The sequence below is a fragment of the Glycine max genome, chromosome 14 (genome assembly GCF_000004515.6).
Source record: "Glycine max cultivar Williams 82 chromosome 14, Glycine_max_v4.0, whole genome shotgun sequence".
Classification (NCBI taxonomy): Eukaryota; Viridiplantae; Streptophyta; class Magnoliopsida; order Fabales; family Fabaceae; genus Glycine; species Glycine max.
The window spans coordinates 242,461-259,846 of record NC_038250.2 but is presented as its reverse complement, the minus strand read 5'-3'; the positions used below and the strand labels follow the sequence as shown (position 1 = coordinate 259,846).

The following is a 17,386-nucleotide window of genomic DNA, read 5'->3' as shown; positions in this document are numbered from 1 at the left end:
TGTGACATACATTTCAATGTAGGTCCAAAGGATAAAAATAAAATGAAAGGAAAAGTAAATATCTTAATCCTTTTGTAAAAGTATTTTTGCTTCAAAAGTAATTTTTAGCTGATTTCCACCATGCTCTAAATAAATTAGTTCAACATGACTTAATTTTTTAGCTGATTTTCAAACATGTTCTGATAAATAACTAGATTATAACTGAATATTATAACTTTGACCATAACTAGTTATAATTTGATATAACCTGTTATTGTTTTTAAAATATGAATATATAATCGATTATGAATAAACTAAATACATAATCAGCTATTTAACAACTTGTATTGAAAATCAATCACATAACCGGTTGAATGAATAAAAATAAGTTAAATTTCTATAAAATAAGTTGTAGTTTTATAGATTTATAACTATAACTATTTTTTCAACAAAAATAACCATAACTATAAAATTAGTTATAATTTTATAACTACTTATATAATTTTTTTGAACTGGTTATTTTGAGCTGCCTTGGTGAAGAGGCTTGTTCACTTTGAGAGCTCTTGGACTCTGCTTCGGCCAGCCCGTTCCAATGTCCGTTGTCTATCTTATCTTAAACAAAATTTGGTCACGGAAGAGCCCACCACCACTGATGTCAGATGTAAGTTGCTTTGCATTTAATAACGGGGTTCTGTTTTCATTCTTTGAACAGTTCTCAGCAATTTATTTCAGTTGAGGAACAAATGGCTATAAAAAAAAAAATTATTCTAAATGCTTTTTCATCAAGCCTGCTCAGTGTTAATAGGTAATCTGTACAATAATTTAACTTAAAAACGAATGTTTTTATACAGGAACCAATAACACCCATGCATTCAGTGGCGTGCGTTACTCCAATTTTACTGATTCAATTTGAGCCTTCTATCACATGACTTGCCAGTTGCAGGGGTTCTATACCCGAAAGTCCGTCCTTCTCCTTCATTTCTATTTTCAAATGCAGAAAGAAGAACCATTTAGATGTTACAATTTGTGGGCTCCCCTTCCCCTGTCTTTTAGCAGCACAACTTCACTTGTAGCCTTATAGCGCTGCATACCCAAAAAGCAACTGTGCGCCTAATACCTCACACTTCTCTTTTCGTTTGACAATAAACTCCACTGTCCCATCTCAGTAGTATCTTCAGCTCCAATGCAGTTAGCTTAGCGTAGTGAGAAATCAAACCCAACCCCTCCTCCCAAGACTCTGTTGTAAAGAATAGTTAGTAGAGGGAGATCAGCTAGTTTCTATTCTCGGCAAATGGCAAAGATAATATCATTCCAACTTCCATCAGCTACACCACCCCTATGAAACTCTCTCATGATTTCGGGCAGCACTTTCTTCTTCGCTCCGTTGTAGCAACTCCTCATAAGCTCTCACAGATTCATCAGTAAATCTCTCCATGGCCTCAAAAATGCGCTGCAAGCTAGCCTGTAGACTACTGCTTTTGTCACTCTGATATATGATATTCTCAGAAACTGAGAGACCTTTGCCTTCTCCAGATACCAGAACCACCTTTCGCTCTAATGCTTGAATTTGCTTCTGCAGCTTCTGGTCATCTCTATCCATATTTCTCACTTTTCTCTCAAGATCCTTGTTCTTCATCACCTGCCTATGCATTTCTAGCTTATCTTGTTCCCATATCTGAAGCACACTCATGGTAAATACATGCATGGAATCAACAACTTCCTTTTCAGATATTCTATCCAAAGCTTGGGACCACTGATTACATATTACAAATATTTGCGGGGCCCCAATCCTACCAGGGGAAAAGGGGACTATGCCATCTGGTGTTTCTTCAGGTTCATACAGGAGACATTTCAACAGCCAATTATTCAATGCTCTAACATAACCTTTTTGAGCACTTATCCAGCCAGAGAATTGGAATGTCCAATTGATAAGCTCTTGTTCGAGCTGCTTGGTTGCCTGGAGATGACTATCACCGCTCTTCTTCCTGGATCCAATGGAACCCAGTATTCTGGCTTCTCTAATTGCTTCACACTGATCATGATGACATTCAAGCATGGATTTCCACATTCTGGTCAACCTGAAAATAAGCTTATCTCATATTATACCATATATACATTGAATGTTATGCACAGGCACCCAAAAAATTCTCAGGTGATAATTACATTACTATGAGAAAAGGCAAAACATTTATCCTATACTATGTATGAATGGATATCTCACATGCATGTCTTAACCCAAAGGACATAGAAAAAATTTAGCAACTTCAAAAGAAAATGAGAACATTAATTCAACCATACAAACTTAAGAAGAATAAAAAAGCGCATGGGTGATAACATCACAGCATGTGTGGAACGGAAAACTGGAAGGAGAATACTGAATTCAAGTGCTCAATCCACTTGCAGGGTTGCATCATCTCCCCTGTAAAGGATGATTATTCCTCTGGCTGACAGCTCAAGCACAACATTATCCAGAAATTGGACAGATAAACCACCAAATTATCTTAGATTATATGGTTGGAAATTGTAAACATACATCAGAGTAAATAGCAGGATTTATCAAAATTATCAGAAATAGTCTTAGAAGATGGCCAACTATTTGCTTCTTTCTATCAGCACTATGTGTAGATTGCAGGTGGATTTGTTGGATTTCATCAAGATATATACATTTCACCATGGTTATCAAAGAATTCTGGGAAATTGTGCACCAATATTTCAATTCATTTCATAGGGTTGAAATATAGGGGAGATGATTCCTATGGAATGGAATCTCAATAACACAATAACCCCTTCCATTCAATCTGTCTAATGTTGTAGAGCACATAATTAGTTCAGTTACTAGAAGCCAATACAAACAGCTAAAAGTGGAAAGTGCCACTGAACAGGCAGAAAATGCTTGACTGACTCGTTATAATATGATCTACACATTTTGCATGAGGTCATTTTATATCACCTCAATGATAATAGACAAGCACCCAAAACAGAAGCACATCAAATCAAATTTTGTACAGAAAACACATAACTTGACCCTAAACCTTTTTCACATATTTATGATACATTAGGAATATACAACAACAACAACAACGCCTTATCCCACTAGGTGGGGACATCCTGCCTAGGGTAGCTTTGCTATTCTTAGCCGGTCCCAAGCCCGGATAAAAGGAGAGGGTTGTGTTAGGCTTTCGACAGCCAACGTTAAACTTTGTCGAATCTCTATGACTATGACATTAGGAATATATAATGAAAAAATCCAATCCATTCCTGATCCATTTAATTAAAACCATACAACCCATCGATTAATAAAAAAAAAATTAGGGACGTATATCCAACCCATCCATTTAAAAGTACGTTATATTTTATGGATCACATGGTGATGGAAAGGCAGAAGGAAGAAGAAATTGGCTTTCAATACTAATAGGAAGAAACACCACTTGTTCCATTTTCAATAGTTTAATAATCCAAAGGATTGGGGGGGGGGGGGGGGGGGGGTGTGGAATGGAAGGATTGGGGCATAGATATGGGATTATTTTGCCATCCCTACATACAGTGTTGCCCATCATGAATAGAGAGACATTTAGGACTTGAACAAATAACAAAAATGGTTAGTTTTTAACATCACATACCCCTGGATTAATTCCTTCAGCTGTGGCCACAGTTCTTCATCCCTTATCTTATTTATAGTCATAGAAATCTTATCAACCACCTGAATTGCCATTCTAATTTTTGTGGACAGATTCCTAATCAAAGTTCGAGTCGAATCGACTTTATGAAAATCAGAACCCCTATCATCCAAACGCTTCAACCTGTGACACTTCCTATCGTGCATGACCCGCATCTTTTCCTCCGCCTGCAAACAAATGAACGTTGGAAAAAAATGTTGGAAAATATTTTCCTATAATTTAAAATTTAAAGTAAATATATTTTCTTTTTCTCAATCAGTTTTTTCCAAAGATAAAAACTATTCCCTATCTATTTATTCCTATCTTTTAGAAATTGTGTTTGACTAAGTCTTTAGTCTTTTTATCCGTTGGAGGCCTTTTGCACGTTATGAAGACTTGTTGTTATGTTTATTACTAGTTTGTTAGTTGTGATACTTGGGCTGCACATTTGGTGGTTATTTATTTTGCTTATATAAAACTTCCTCTTACCAAAAAACAAGGAGAACGTAGAGGCACACACCTACAGCAAAATACCATTTGTCTATTTCTCCTTTTTATAAAATTACATTATATTACTACAACTATATGTTTTGGACCATGATGTTCTTTGGTTCGGGATCCTTTCGTTGCACTCGATTGGATTAACGGATTGACATATCTAGAGACGTGAGCACATGCATATTAATTTATTCTACCAGTGCAGTGGAGGAGTTTTTTTCTCTAAGGATAGCACATAGTGCACTTTAACCCAGACTCTTTAACTATTAAATTTTATGCTTTGTATAATTGATTATTATAAACTTTGTATGTGTTATGATTCTATTTGAACTTATTCTACTGCTATACTTATTGTTTATGTCTTCCTAATTATTTGTCTAACAAGAAAGCTATTTGGAAACCTGTAAACACTGGTTAACAATGTTTCACTTATGGCATAAAAGACTTATGACCAGTTGATATCTCTCAAATTATCAGCACAGGTTGGTTACATTAGAACATACAAGAATTGATGCGAATGCAGCAGGATTAAATAGCCTCACGGAGATGAAAAGTGGAAAAAACTCAAAGCAATGAAATGAGATTGGTGATTTAAGATCCATACCTTAACTTCATTAAAGAGTTTCTTCTCCCAAAGAAGGAGCTTCTGAAGCGTAGAGGAAAGATTGCGTGCCCCGGTTGTTAGATCAACATTAAAATCCATGTTAGCAGCGGAGGCGGATTCAGCATCTTTGGAAGTAGAAGGTTGGGAGGAGACAAGGGACAAAGAGGGAGCAACAACTTGTAACATCTTGGAAGAAGCTGGTTGACAGGAAGTGAAAAGGTAAAGGTAAGTGAGGAGCGAAATGAATAGAGAGAAATGTTGTTGATGTTACCTTGATAAGCTGCGTGCTTTCGATTGTGGGGAAGCTTGCCGACCTCAAGAATCTTGGCGATTTGGGCACCAGAATCGGAAGCCCTCTGAAATAGAATCTGAATCTCTTTAGCAACCTCAAGTGGATTCCGGGAACCAGGTCTCCGGGTACGGAATGCGGCGTGCTCCTTGGCCTTGTTCCCATCATTATTATCTCCATCAACCACTTTCTTATCTACCACGTGCACCTCATATTCTACCTCATCATCATCATCATCATCATCATCGTCATCATCGTCATCTTCGTCGTGGTGGCGGGAGGAGGCTGGGGGTTCGTGCATAGTTGGCTGGACGAGCTTCTGATCCCCATGGACCTGCTTGACAACTTCGTGGTGGTAATCCTCATCTTCCAAATCGGGGATCCCCTCCTCCTCTCGAACCTCCCTGGAATCGCGGCTGGGGGTGGCCGTGGCAGGGTAATGAGTTTGGGGATAGTACTTGTCGTCGCTGTTATCGAAGAAGTTGAGAAAGTCCCAGGTGGAGGAGCGAGGAGGAGAGGGAGGAGGCGGGGGAGGCTTGGAAACGGCATGGAGCTGCGGCGAGGAAGAACCTACGGCCGAATAGGGATCGTAGGGGTAGGGGTAAGGGGGATACTGGTAAGGGTAAAAGGAGGAGGAAGAGGAGGACTCTCCCAAGTACATGGTTTGGGGACTCAGAGGCCTCTGCTCGTAGACAATTGAAGGAGCGGCTTTATTCTTCATGTAATTCATATGAAGATGGTGAGGCAGAGGAGAGGATGGATCAGGGGAATGGTGGAGGGAGGGGAGGTGGTCGGAGTCGGAGTCGGAGTGGAAGTGGAGGTGGGAGCCGGCGGAGTCGGAGTGAGAAGAAGAGGCGTGTTTGGAGGGTTTGTGAGGGGGAGAAGGGGAGGGGGAGGGAGAGGGAGAGGGAGGAGCATCCATGTCTTGCTGAATGAAAAGGTGTAAGGAGTGACCAATTGCCTTGAGGGAGTTGATGTAGGCCATGTGAGCTGCGGCCAGTGCGTAGCGCTGGTGAATTGCTTCGTCAAGGAAACCACACCGCTCCCTGCAAAGGGCCACTGCTGGTAGATCCTCCAGCTTGGAGCTGCCACACCCCATGCCTCTTAGGGTTTCTAATTGTAACCAAAATTGCTATTTAACACCACAGCCAGCCACCGGGAACAACCACCCCGCCACCCACTACTCCTTAGTGATTGAATGAGGGAATCTTTTGCCAGCACGGACTTCTTCGTCCTTTTCTTTTTTTATTAAAAGACCGCACTACTCCTCTCTCTCCCTTTTATCTTTCTTCTACTAAATTATATCTTTTTCTTTCATTAGGTTTCACACCCTTCTTTCTTATTCAACATATTTTTTTTATCAAATTTTCATATATTTGAGGTTGCCTACCTCTCTAATATATATTTTACTCCATTGACCACTCTCTTTTTTCCCATTTCAACTCATCACAATTTCCTTGTGGTTATTTAAGTTGGAAGATATCTTCAGCCACAAACACCTAACATACATATTCCACTTTTGAAGCTTCAAAATTTGACCTTTGACGCCTGCCTCCGCTCTAATTTATTTCCTTTTCCGGTTATGCCCCTTCCTCCTTTCTTATTATATTAAAATTCCTCCTACTAGGAATTCCATTGCCTCCTTCATTTCTTTCAGCTTTATCGGAACTACTACATTACAATTTTGTTTCCTTTTTCTACTAAAACACGTAATTTCAATTGAAAAATACTACACCATCTTATCCTCTACAATATTACTTAATATAAAAGAGTACTACATTACAATATTGAAAAATACTACATTACACGTAATTTCAATTGAAAAATACTACATTACAATATTTATACTAGTATATAAATATTACTTAATATATAATTTATATTTTAAATTTATAATAAACCATTTAAATTATGATATATAAATAAAAATAAAAGAATGATAGTATAATATTGTTGAAAAAATATTTTAAATAATTTTAAAATACACTTATAAAAAGGAAAAAAATACTAAGAATGTACAATCAAAAGTTTCAGTCATGTATTTTAATTTATATTATATTTTCATATTTGCCCTCCAAATATTAAATGAACAAGGAACTTTAACATTTTAAAAACATAAAAATATTCAATGCCTTTTCAAAGTAATAAAAAAAGTATTTAAAACAATATAAATGTCATGTAATAGACGTTTTTATTTGTTTTACTCATTTATTATATAAGATCCACAAACTCCTTTTATTTTGTTGCCCGAGACGCAGAAACTATCCCGCTCAGACATCTGTTTCTAATAAAATACCAAAGAATTGTCCACATATGGATGTGTTTACGGCAAACCTATCATGGAATGAATTGCTGCTATTTGTTGTTGTTAAAGTCAGATATGTAGAATATTCTTTTTTAAAGAATTAATCCTTTGAAAGGTTAAAAATTATTTAAAGGGCTCTAGTAAATAGGAGAGCCATAGATTCAGCCTCTTGTGGAGTTGGCTGACCTTGGAACCAAGAAGTTGCAGCAGCAGCAGCCAGCAGCAAATATTCCTTCATCATCACGGATACAAGCAGCAACACCAAACTTGTTGTCTTCATGAAAAAACAAAAAACATCCATATTACACTTCATGAATTTGGTTGGAGGCTTCGACCATGTTGAATTGCGGTGGAAGTATATTTGGCCGTTTGTGGTGTGTGTTCCATTCTTGATCGAAGCTGCTGAAAAGCTTGCTGCAGAGACAATCCGGCAGGTTTAGTAGCTCCATCCTAAAGCTTCTCATTTCTTCTCCGCCATAAGCACCAAAGTACAGTAACAATATGCTCCACTTGGCTGTTATTGAATTTTTCCGGGATGAAAAAAATGAAATTACGCATATCTTCCGGAGTATCAAAAGCATGTTGAAGAATATGCCACAAAGAAGCTTCCATCCACACTTGTTGAATATGAGTGCAGCCTAGGAAAGAATGCCAATCATTTTCAATACCATTGTCACAGTGAGGGCGTGTAATTGGACATTGAACACCCCTTGTAGATAATCGTTATTCTCCAAATAAAATCTTTCAATTTTGCAAGGATATTCAAATTCCAAATAGCCACCCAATTACCACTTTCACAGAGATGATTGTTATCCAGAAAATTTTCCATGATACAAAAATTTGAAGATCTGAGAGAAAAAGCCCCATCTTGACTAAGCTTCCACATAATCTTATCAGGAGTGTTTATAAAACATAAAGGCATAGACAAGATATTTTCAGCGTCATTTAGGGAAAAAATATTATGAATAAGTGCAACATTCCAAGAGTTCAAATTGGGATCCAATAAGTCACCTAACTACTTTCATATTTTCGAGACCCATGGGAGGAACTAATGGAGCATTTGAACTATCATTAGACCGAATCCATGCATCTTTCCAAACACTAAGTAAATATGGAAAATGTTATTAGGAGCATCTCTTTTAATATATTTATTTAATTTAAATTTAATTATTAATATATATATATATATATTATATTAATAATATATACAATATATTATCCTGATATTTTATTCATAATTTATATTAGTTTTTTATAAATAAAATTATGTGTGAATACAGTATATCATGTTATTAATATATATATATATATATATATATATATATATATATATATATATATCACTAAAATATATTTTAGGTCCTAATAAATTAATAGATTTTATTTTAAGTTTCTAATATTTTTTTTAAAGTTAGATATCTAATATATTAGAAATTTTGTTTAAAACATCCTGTGTTAGTTAACTAACGTACGACGTGTTAGTTAAGAATTTTAAATTACAATTTAAATTATAGCTCAAAAATCCTCACTATTTTGAAATTTAAATTACAATTTTCAACGGTTTTAAAACCGTTAGAATTAATTAATGAAATAAAAAAACAAGTCTTGTTTCCCATTATATATATAAAAAAAAAAATCATTGACAAATGAGTTTACCTTAACGTTTAGTCAGTCAGAAATGGATCTGCATATATGGTGGCATTTTGTCAATTTTAGGCCTTAAGAGTTTATCCATTACTACCAACATGTTTTCCACCATTTCACGACAAAGAAACACATATTTGACCTCTATGTTAATAGAAAAACTTTTGATCTCTATATATGAACCCACAAGAAATTCTTTTTCATGATTGGTAATGTGTTGCATGCACATAATACCACATCAGTCACTTCTTTTTTCACAATGTTGGTCTGTTTTACGTTTCTAAATTCTACATGCAAAGAGAACATAACCATCATCTTCTTAGGGAATTTCCGTAATCCGTAGTTAATATTCTATAATTATTCTGTCGTACGTATATGTCATGTATCCAGTATACAATATTGCAAATCCTTGCGGGCTAGCCGCCGTATTTGAATTGAGTCGGTTCTGTAACTTTTGTTTGACATACAGTATTGTATTTTGGCAAGGAGAATATAAATACGATCGAAAATCGATCATCTATGCAATGTGAAATCAAATTACTGCTACCAGAGTCATACAGTAATAATCAATATCTCCCAATCCAATAATTTATTTTATCATTATTGAAATGTTGATTGGATGCCTTTTGCTTGCGTTTACCACTCTCAAATCCCTGTCGAGACAATTATTGCAGCACTCCGGTTTTGTTTTCTTCAATTTTCCATTATTCGATCACCAATAAAATGAATGCGATACTTAAAAATTAACAAACTTTTCATATATTACAGTTTGTGACCGAAAGATATATAATTTTTTTTACACCGACAATATATTTTATATGAATTCTTATTTTAAATAAATTTTACCGGGTATGAGTAATTTCAAAATAACGTAAACCAAAAATTTGAATAATTATATTTTTTTTTTGCTTATATAATATAATTTTTGTTTGATTAAACGTAAAGAATTGATTTTGCTCAGGGTTTTTTAAATCGGGCCATATATTAAGCTGGTGAAGACAATAATTTAAGGTTTAATGGTTTAATTATGATTGAACTAGTAATAATTAAAGAATATGATTTTAATTTGTAATATATATTAAGAAATATTTAAGAGAAAATATTCATGATTTTGTAATACTAAAAATTGCACTTCAATTATAAATATCACTGCTCATGTTTTTTATGTAAATATCATTACTCGGTCAGTTTATAATAAACCTTTTGTGAAAATCATTATTTGTTAAATAATTTATCTATAGAAGTTAGACATTTAAATAATTGTAAAGGAGGAAAAATATTTCAACCCCACTTTAATAGATTTATGGATTTATTCTTGTATCGTTGAATGTGTTGCACTTGATCACTCTTGCGAGAATAAAGTGAGAATTTAAGAATTTTATGTAAAAATAAATTATAAAGAGACATAATATTATTTTTAATAATTAAAAATAATAATATATGTATTAGTTAATGTAAATATTTTTTTACACTATCATTTAATTATAAATTATTATTTGTTAAATTTGTTGACATCTTTATAATAATGATCTAAAGTCATATAAATTTCTGTTTTTAATTCGTTAACAGAGTAAAAAATTTTACAGTAACAATACATATCAGTTAAACTCAATTAAAAATCTGAGAAATTAATTTTGCTAAAAGATAGTTATAGAAGAAAATTATACATTAACTATAATAGAGAGAATAAAAGCAAAATTAACCATTTTTCTATTTCCCAAAGTAACCTCTCATCTAATGGGTAAGAGAATAATCTTTGTAGTACGATTAAATGCCAACAGAAAACTACTAAAAATAATATTTTTTTTCCGAACTTAAATATGCTTCAATTCAGTTCCTATAAATAGGAGATTTTTATTTTATTTTAATCTTTTAAAGATTTTTTTAGTTCTTGTAAATTTTAAATTTTAAAACAGCAGAGACTAGAATAAAAGGAATTAAAATTTTACAGGACTAAAATAATAAAAAAAAATCTTATTTTATAGAGATTAAGAAGTTATTTAATATTTTTTTCATATACGTGAATTTGGGGAACAAATCTTAAAACATGTGCTAAAGGGTCATGTACCCGTGCCGTAGAATAACTAGTTGTTTTTTTAATTACTTATAATGGTCATGTAGCCGTGCTGGATTGCAACACTTGCTCTTTATAGATGATTTAGGTACTGTACACTTTGGTTGTTTTGTCCAGTCTAGCCGCAACGAAAAAGAAAATCATGTTTACTGACAAAAATTTCAAGCAATATTGTGGATGAAATTGTTACAAATCTGAAATGAAATGAATTCTATGTTCTTGACGTACTTCTCAAAATTCTTTTCTTGCATCTTATGTTCTTTGTACCTCCTTACACCAACACTACTTGTGCCATGTTTGGTTCAAATAATAATACATCATTTGCTCATAAAAAAATCTCAAAATTCTTAAAGGATTAAACATAGAATCATGAAAACCCAATAGAATTTTTTACCTTGTTAGTCCATAATCGGGACTCAAAATTTCATATTGGTTATGTAAAATATTCTTTACTTCGAAAAAAAAAAGTGCATTATGTAGTTTGATCTTATTCTCCTCGATCCTCAGACTGGCAAAACAAGTATTCAGTCACCTTTTATGGAATATATGCAAGATATATAGAATTTCAATATCGGCATAGTGGATCAATATTAATTTTTTTAGTGGTCAATGTTAATCATTAATTTTTGTTAAAAAGTTATTAAAGAGATTTAGAATTCTTTCATCCTTCCTTTAATCTTAAATCTTTATTCTTATAACAATTTTTGGTGATCAATGCACTTTTCGAGAAATTTAGATAATTATTTACTATATGTCAATGAAGTTTGTAACTAAAAGAATAATTTTATTCTTTTCCCTTTTGTTTGACTTGATTACCGTGTCACTTTATCTAACAATATAATAATGTAAGATTAAATTAGTACTACATCAGTTTGTTGTATGGAAATATTAATATATAGTATAGTCTTTTGAGACAGTGGAATGCCTCAATCTCTACACTCCGCAGACCAAAAATCGATGTAGCTGGATGCAAATGCAAAGCGTACGTAGATTTTGCTGCCAAACTCAATCAACATATGACTCGGACTCAGATAGACTATTATTGGTATTAGATCTTCTGGTTCCGCCTCTCAGTGTCTCCTTCTGAGTATAAAAGGGAAAGTCCTGCTGAAAATACTTCATCATTATGCAGGCAATACGATGGAGGTAAAATATTTGGAAACATCTTTATTAACATATTATAAGTTAATTTTTTAAAAGAGAATATAATACGATTATGAGTTAATTATTCGACATTGTATATATTAATCTAGGATAAGATGTACATGGGTCAATCACTTACACGAGATTTAATATATTCATTTTTATTTAAAGTGAGATTTAATACGTATAAATAATTAAAGGTGTCCACATATATATTATAAAAACTTCGTACTCCATTGTCCAGAGACTCTTCGCTATGCGAAGGTATGGGGGAGGGATATTGTAATTTATAAGTCAAGAAAAAAACTAGCAAGACAAATGTAATTTATGGTAAGTAAGACGATGTTGATTAATGTAATTTATAGGTCAAGACTCAAGAAAAGAAGTTGCTGTCTCTCAAATTTAGTCTCTTTAGTCGGTTGCTATTCTCACCCAAGAAAATGTAAATTGTCTTTGTTACCCTCCTTCCTTTCCTACACCCAAACCCTTTCCCTTAATTCCCTCACCACCCTCTCCACAACACCCCCACTCCCTTCTCCCTTCTTTTTTCATTACACTCCAAACTCCAAACCTTAAATCTTCCAAGTCCATTTTTTCATTGAAGGAAGGATTTCTTGAAAAAAGTATTAGAATTTGGATACTTGTCACACATTCATCTCAAAAAGTTACATGAAATAGACATATTATACGCTAAAATTGGACATAAGTCAAAAGTTATGCTCTGTTAAACAATAATAAAAATATAATTCAGTTTTAAGAGTATATAATGAAATTGTATTTTCATTATATATATTTGAGGTGAAAAAATACAATAGAAAAATTATTTTTTTGTAAACAATGGCAAACCTACTCTTATATGAAGGTGGATAAATATACCCCCTTATTTTAATAAAGCCACATGTATTTAGCTTAAAATATTATATTTTGCAGCACCTAATTTTATGTGTTTGAACCCCTTCACTTATTCTCATGTGAGGGTAAACAAATATACCCTTTTATTTTAATAAAATCATAAGTATTTATCTTTAAATTATATAACTCACACCTCTTATTTTTATGTGTTGAACTTACTACTTATTTTTATGTGTTAGATTTATTTTGTTTAAATAGATTGTCCCAACTGACCACGCATCCTAGATTCGTCACTGGTTTTATACTTTTATAACAAAATTATGTTTTTGTTACATATATTTTTTCCACCCAAAACATATACAATAGAAAACATGATTCCATTACAAATATACAATCCGAATGTGTTTCTGTTATTTATGTTTTTTCATCTTGTATATATGTAATGAAAATATGATTCTATTATATATTTGTATAAAGGAGTTGTGTGTTTCATGAGAAGGACAAATTTAGAAATTAGTAAAACCAACTCACATAAGTGATGAGAATAGTTTGTATTTCTTCACTCCTACTTATGAGAATACCACCATGAAGTGTTGTTCTCAAAAACAAAGGAATTGAAGGAAGAAGAGTCACGTGAAAAAAAAGAGAGAATGAATAATGATGCATGAACACATGTTATGTGATATTTTGAGAGAAAAATATAAATATGATAAGAAATGCAATACAGCAAAAAAAATAAAAATAAAAAGACAAAAGATGTTATATAGGTATTTATATAAAGGATGTCCATATATTATAGGTCAAGAAGAAAACTAGCAAGCCAAATGGAATTAATGTTATTAAATTATTTTGCGTAAAAGTTAATTAAGGAGGTGAAAACAAAGGTGGACACTTTTTTTTTAAAAGATAAAAAGAAAAAATAGAAGTCAAAGGGATCAGGTGGAGAATATGCAGATAGGCCTACCAATCTTTTAGGCTTTAAAGTAATGAGGACTTTGTGCAGATCATGAAATCACAGAGAGAGAGGATCTTCTTTTCTTTCCACTCACCTGATGGGGCAAGGATTTTAATCATAATGTTGCCATAGGAATGTGGGAAAGTTATGAGAGGCTTGGAGCGTCCCCAAATTTCAAATGTGAAGGATCATTCGTGTGGTATTGCTCTTGCTCTGATGAAGAGAGTGGGTCAGGTCAATTGCAATGGCCCCCACAAAGGCTTTGCTATTTGCGTTTTGACCTCTTGTAAAGCTATTTAATTTTCATGTTTTTTATGTTTGGCCTTGTTTGGTACAAGTATATTATATGTGTGCATGTGATTGATTGTTGCGGGATATGTCAGTTTATACGAATCCCCCCTGTCTTTTCTATTACTATAAAAGTTTTAGTTACACTGTTCAATTTTTTAATTCATGTGTTTCTTTTATTATAAATTATAAAAGCACTTCAGATGTTTTTGTATAACGAGTTAGGCTTAAAGGATGCTGATAACGATTACGGTTAGAAGAACAACTTCAAAAAAAAAAAACTGTCTAGAAAGTAACTATAGATTTCTTTCTTCGAATGAGCTAAAGTACTAAATAGAATAGTTTATAATGAGGTCTGTATCAATGCAATTGTATTGAGATTGTCCACACCCTACAAATACAATACAGAGAGGAATGGCTTAATTTGTTGGCAACAGCGAATTAATATTTAATGGTAGGCCACTACATTGTCTTTTATAAGTGATTGCCCAAAGACCAAACCAAACCCTAAAGAGAGTTAGTTCACTGATACTATATAGCCGAGGGCAGAGAGGAAAAAGAAGGGTACGGGTTCAGACACTCACGTGCAGAGCACATGTGATGCAATGCAGACCCACTCAGTCCCCACCATGCATGCAGGTGCAAATGGAAGCAATTAAATTATTTACGTCCTTTATTTTTATTTTTTAATAAAAGTATTTAATCTTTAAAAATTTACTACTATATCTTTGTTTCATAAACTTAAAATATCATATATAGTATTCATGTTATTTTATATTTAATTAGTTACAATAAATAATTTTGTTAAACACAGACGGATATAGTAATTTTCAACTTTTGTAACTTAAAAAACTTAACCATTTTTTGTTAAACAAAGTAATATAATTTGTTTTGATAATATAAAAAAGCCAACTATTAATCATAACTGCACTTTATTTATTAAAATATGTGTTAAATTCATAATTTAATGCAACTACTGAGTACAATTTGATTGTAAGGGAGTGGGGGTTGAAACTAACAATAGGGGACAATTATTTTTGGAATTCAACAAATAACATAAATTTCAAATTAATACCGGTAAGTGGTAGGGTATCCTACAACTTCTAAGGTCGAGATGTAAATTAATTCATGATTTTTTTTAGTGATATAATCACTAATTTTTTTTAATCACGACTTTAAAATCATAAATATTTTATCTTTTTAAAAAAATAATATTTAAAAGTCATACACATATTTATGACTTGAAGTCGTACTTTTTAAATTAATTTTATTTAATATTTTTATATTATTTTATTTAATATTTTATATATATTTTTTACTAATGTTAATGATGATTATTTATTTTGTAAATTAGAAAAATAATGTAAATAAAAGACTTAAATTTAAATAAAAATGAAGATAAATGATTTTTAAGATTTGTGTTGATATTTTATGTTTGATTTTTCGAATTAACAAGACATATAAAAGATATCAACCACTACTTGTATAAGCAAACAAATTTCAAATAAGTATAAAAAGAACTCATTATGTAAATATGAAAGATATAATTATAATAATTATTTAAACAAACAAGTTGATCGTTAATGTTATTTAAATTTTTTTTATTTTTATGTTTGTGTTTAATTTGTATTATTCATTTTATATTAATATATTATGTTGCTTTTATTTTAACTACTTTTATTTATATTATTTATTTTATATTAATATACCATGTTCTTTTATTTTAACTACTTTTATTTATATTATTTATTTTATATTAATATACCATGTTCTTTTATTTTAACGACCAGTTTTATTATTAAATTATTTCTGTTATTAATATTAAAATAATTTTATCAAATAAAGTTAATTAATAATACTGCATGAAATTATTAATTTACTTAATGATAACTGTAAAAATTAATTAAAAACTTTTTTAAAAAATAAATATTATTTAATAAATTTTAAGTTAATATTAGTAAAAAAAATATAAAAAAACATTGATTAAAAACATTGAACTATAAATAAAAAATTAAAACTAGTTTAAATTCATTAATAATTATTGTTTTTAAAAAAGTACGACTTTGAAGTCGTTTACGACTTCTAAATATTATTTTTAAAAAAATTAAAATATTTATGATTTAAAAGTTATAATTAAAAAAAATCAGAAATCGTTATTTTTTTATGATTTCAATAAAGGGAAAAAAACAAAAAATTTGGATTAATTTACGACTTTAGTTTCAAAAGTAAAATACCCTAAGACTTACTCTTTTGTATGTATTCATTTAAAATTTACTCTTATTTGATAAATTTTAAAAATAATTACCCCTTTTAATAATTTCGCCGTGTTGGGGGCCAATAAGATTGGATGGCAAAGGGCTTCATAGTTACGCTAATGGTCCCAACTTAAAAGGACTTGTCATCACCTTTCAAATCATTGTCATTGTGCATTGATGGGCTTCATGATTGGTGTCAGTTTTTGGTAGTGGTTATTAAGTAGAGCCGAAACTCATACAAAGTCTCCTAGGAAAAATAATTAGTGGGAGAAAAGTAGGAAACTATTTGTTGGTTTAATTATACAAAATGGTGAAAGAACAAGAAATATATTTTTTCAGTTCACAGATTAAACTGTAAAAAGGCCTTTGGACAAATTCTTTCAGCTATGAAATGCCACGCCATGATAGACATATGTAATTCAAGTATTCCCATACATTATTAAGAAGAGTTTTAAAATTAATTTAATGATTGAAGAAAAAAAAAGAAAAAAAGATTTTGAGTTTGAATAGTTTTCAATAATATTTTAACAAAATTAACTAATAATTTTTGTTAATAAAAAAATGTATACCACTAACAACGGATGATTATGCATAACATTTTTCTTATTACCAAAAGGAACAAAAAATAGCAATAATTACTTAATAATAAGTCAATTGTTTAAATTTTTAAAAAATAATTTTTTAAGAAGTATATATAATTTATAAAAAAAAAGCAACAAAACTATTTTTCTTAAAAACACTCTGGTAAAAAATAAGTTTAAATAAATGGGATCAATATCATAATATGTGGCATTAATGCTTTATTTGTTTGAGATTCTCTACCTCGTAAAGGATAAATTTTTTC

General features: G+C 31.6%; 1 protein-coding gene across 1 annotated transcript; it reads right to left on the bottom strand.

Moving 5' to 3' along the window:
• Window positions 1–741: 741 nt before the first annotated feature.
• On the bottom strand, window positions 742–6,387 carry LOC100797677 (putative bZIP family protein). The gene is made up of 4 exons (XM_041009147.1): window positions 5,009–6,387; window positions 4,738–4,934; window positions 3,600–3,823; window positions 742–2,057 (listed from the first exon to the last, which is right to left on the bottom strand). The coding sequence occupies exons 1-4, from the start codon at window positions 6,123–6,125 to the stop codon at window positions 1,316–1,318; spliced, it is 2,280 nt and encodes a 759-aa protein (XP_040865081.1). The 5' UTR covers window positions 6,126–6,387; the 3' UTR covers window positions 742–1,315.
• Window positions 6,388–17,386: the final 10,999 nt, after the last annotated feature.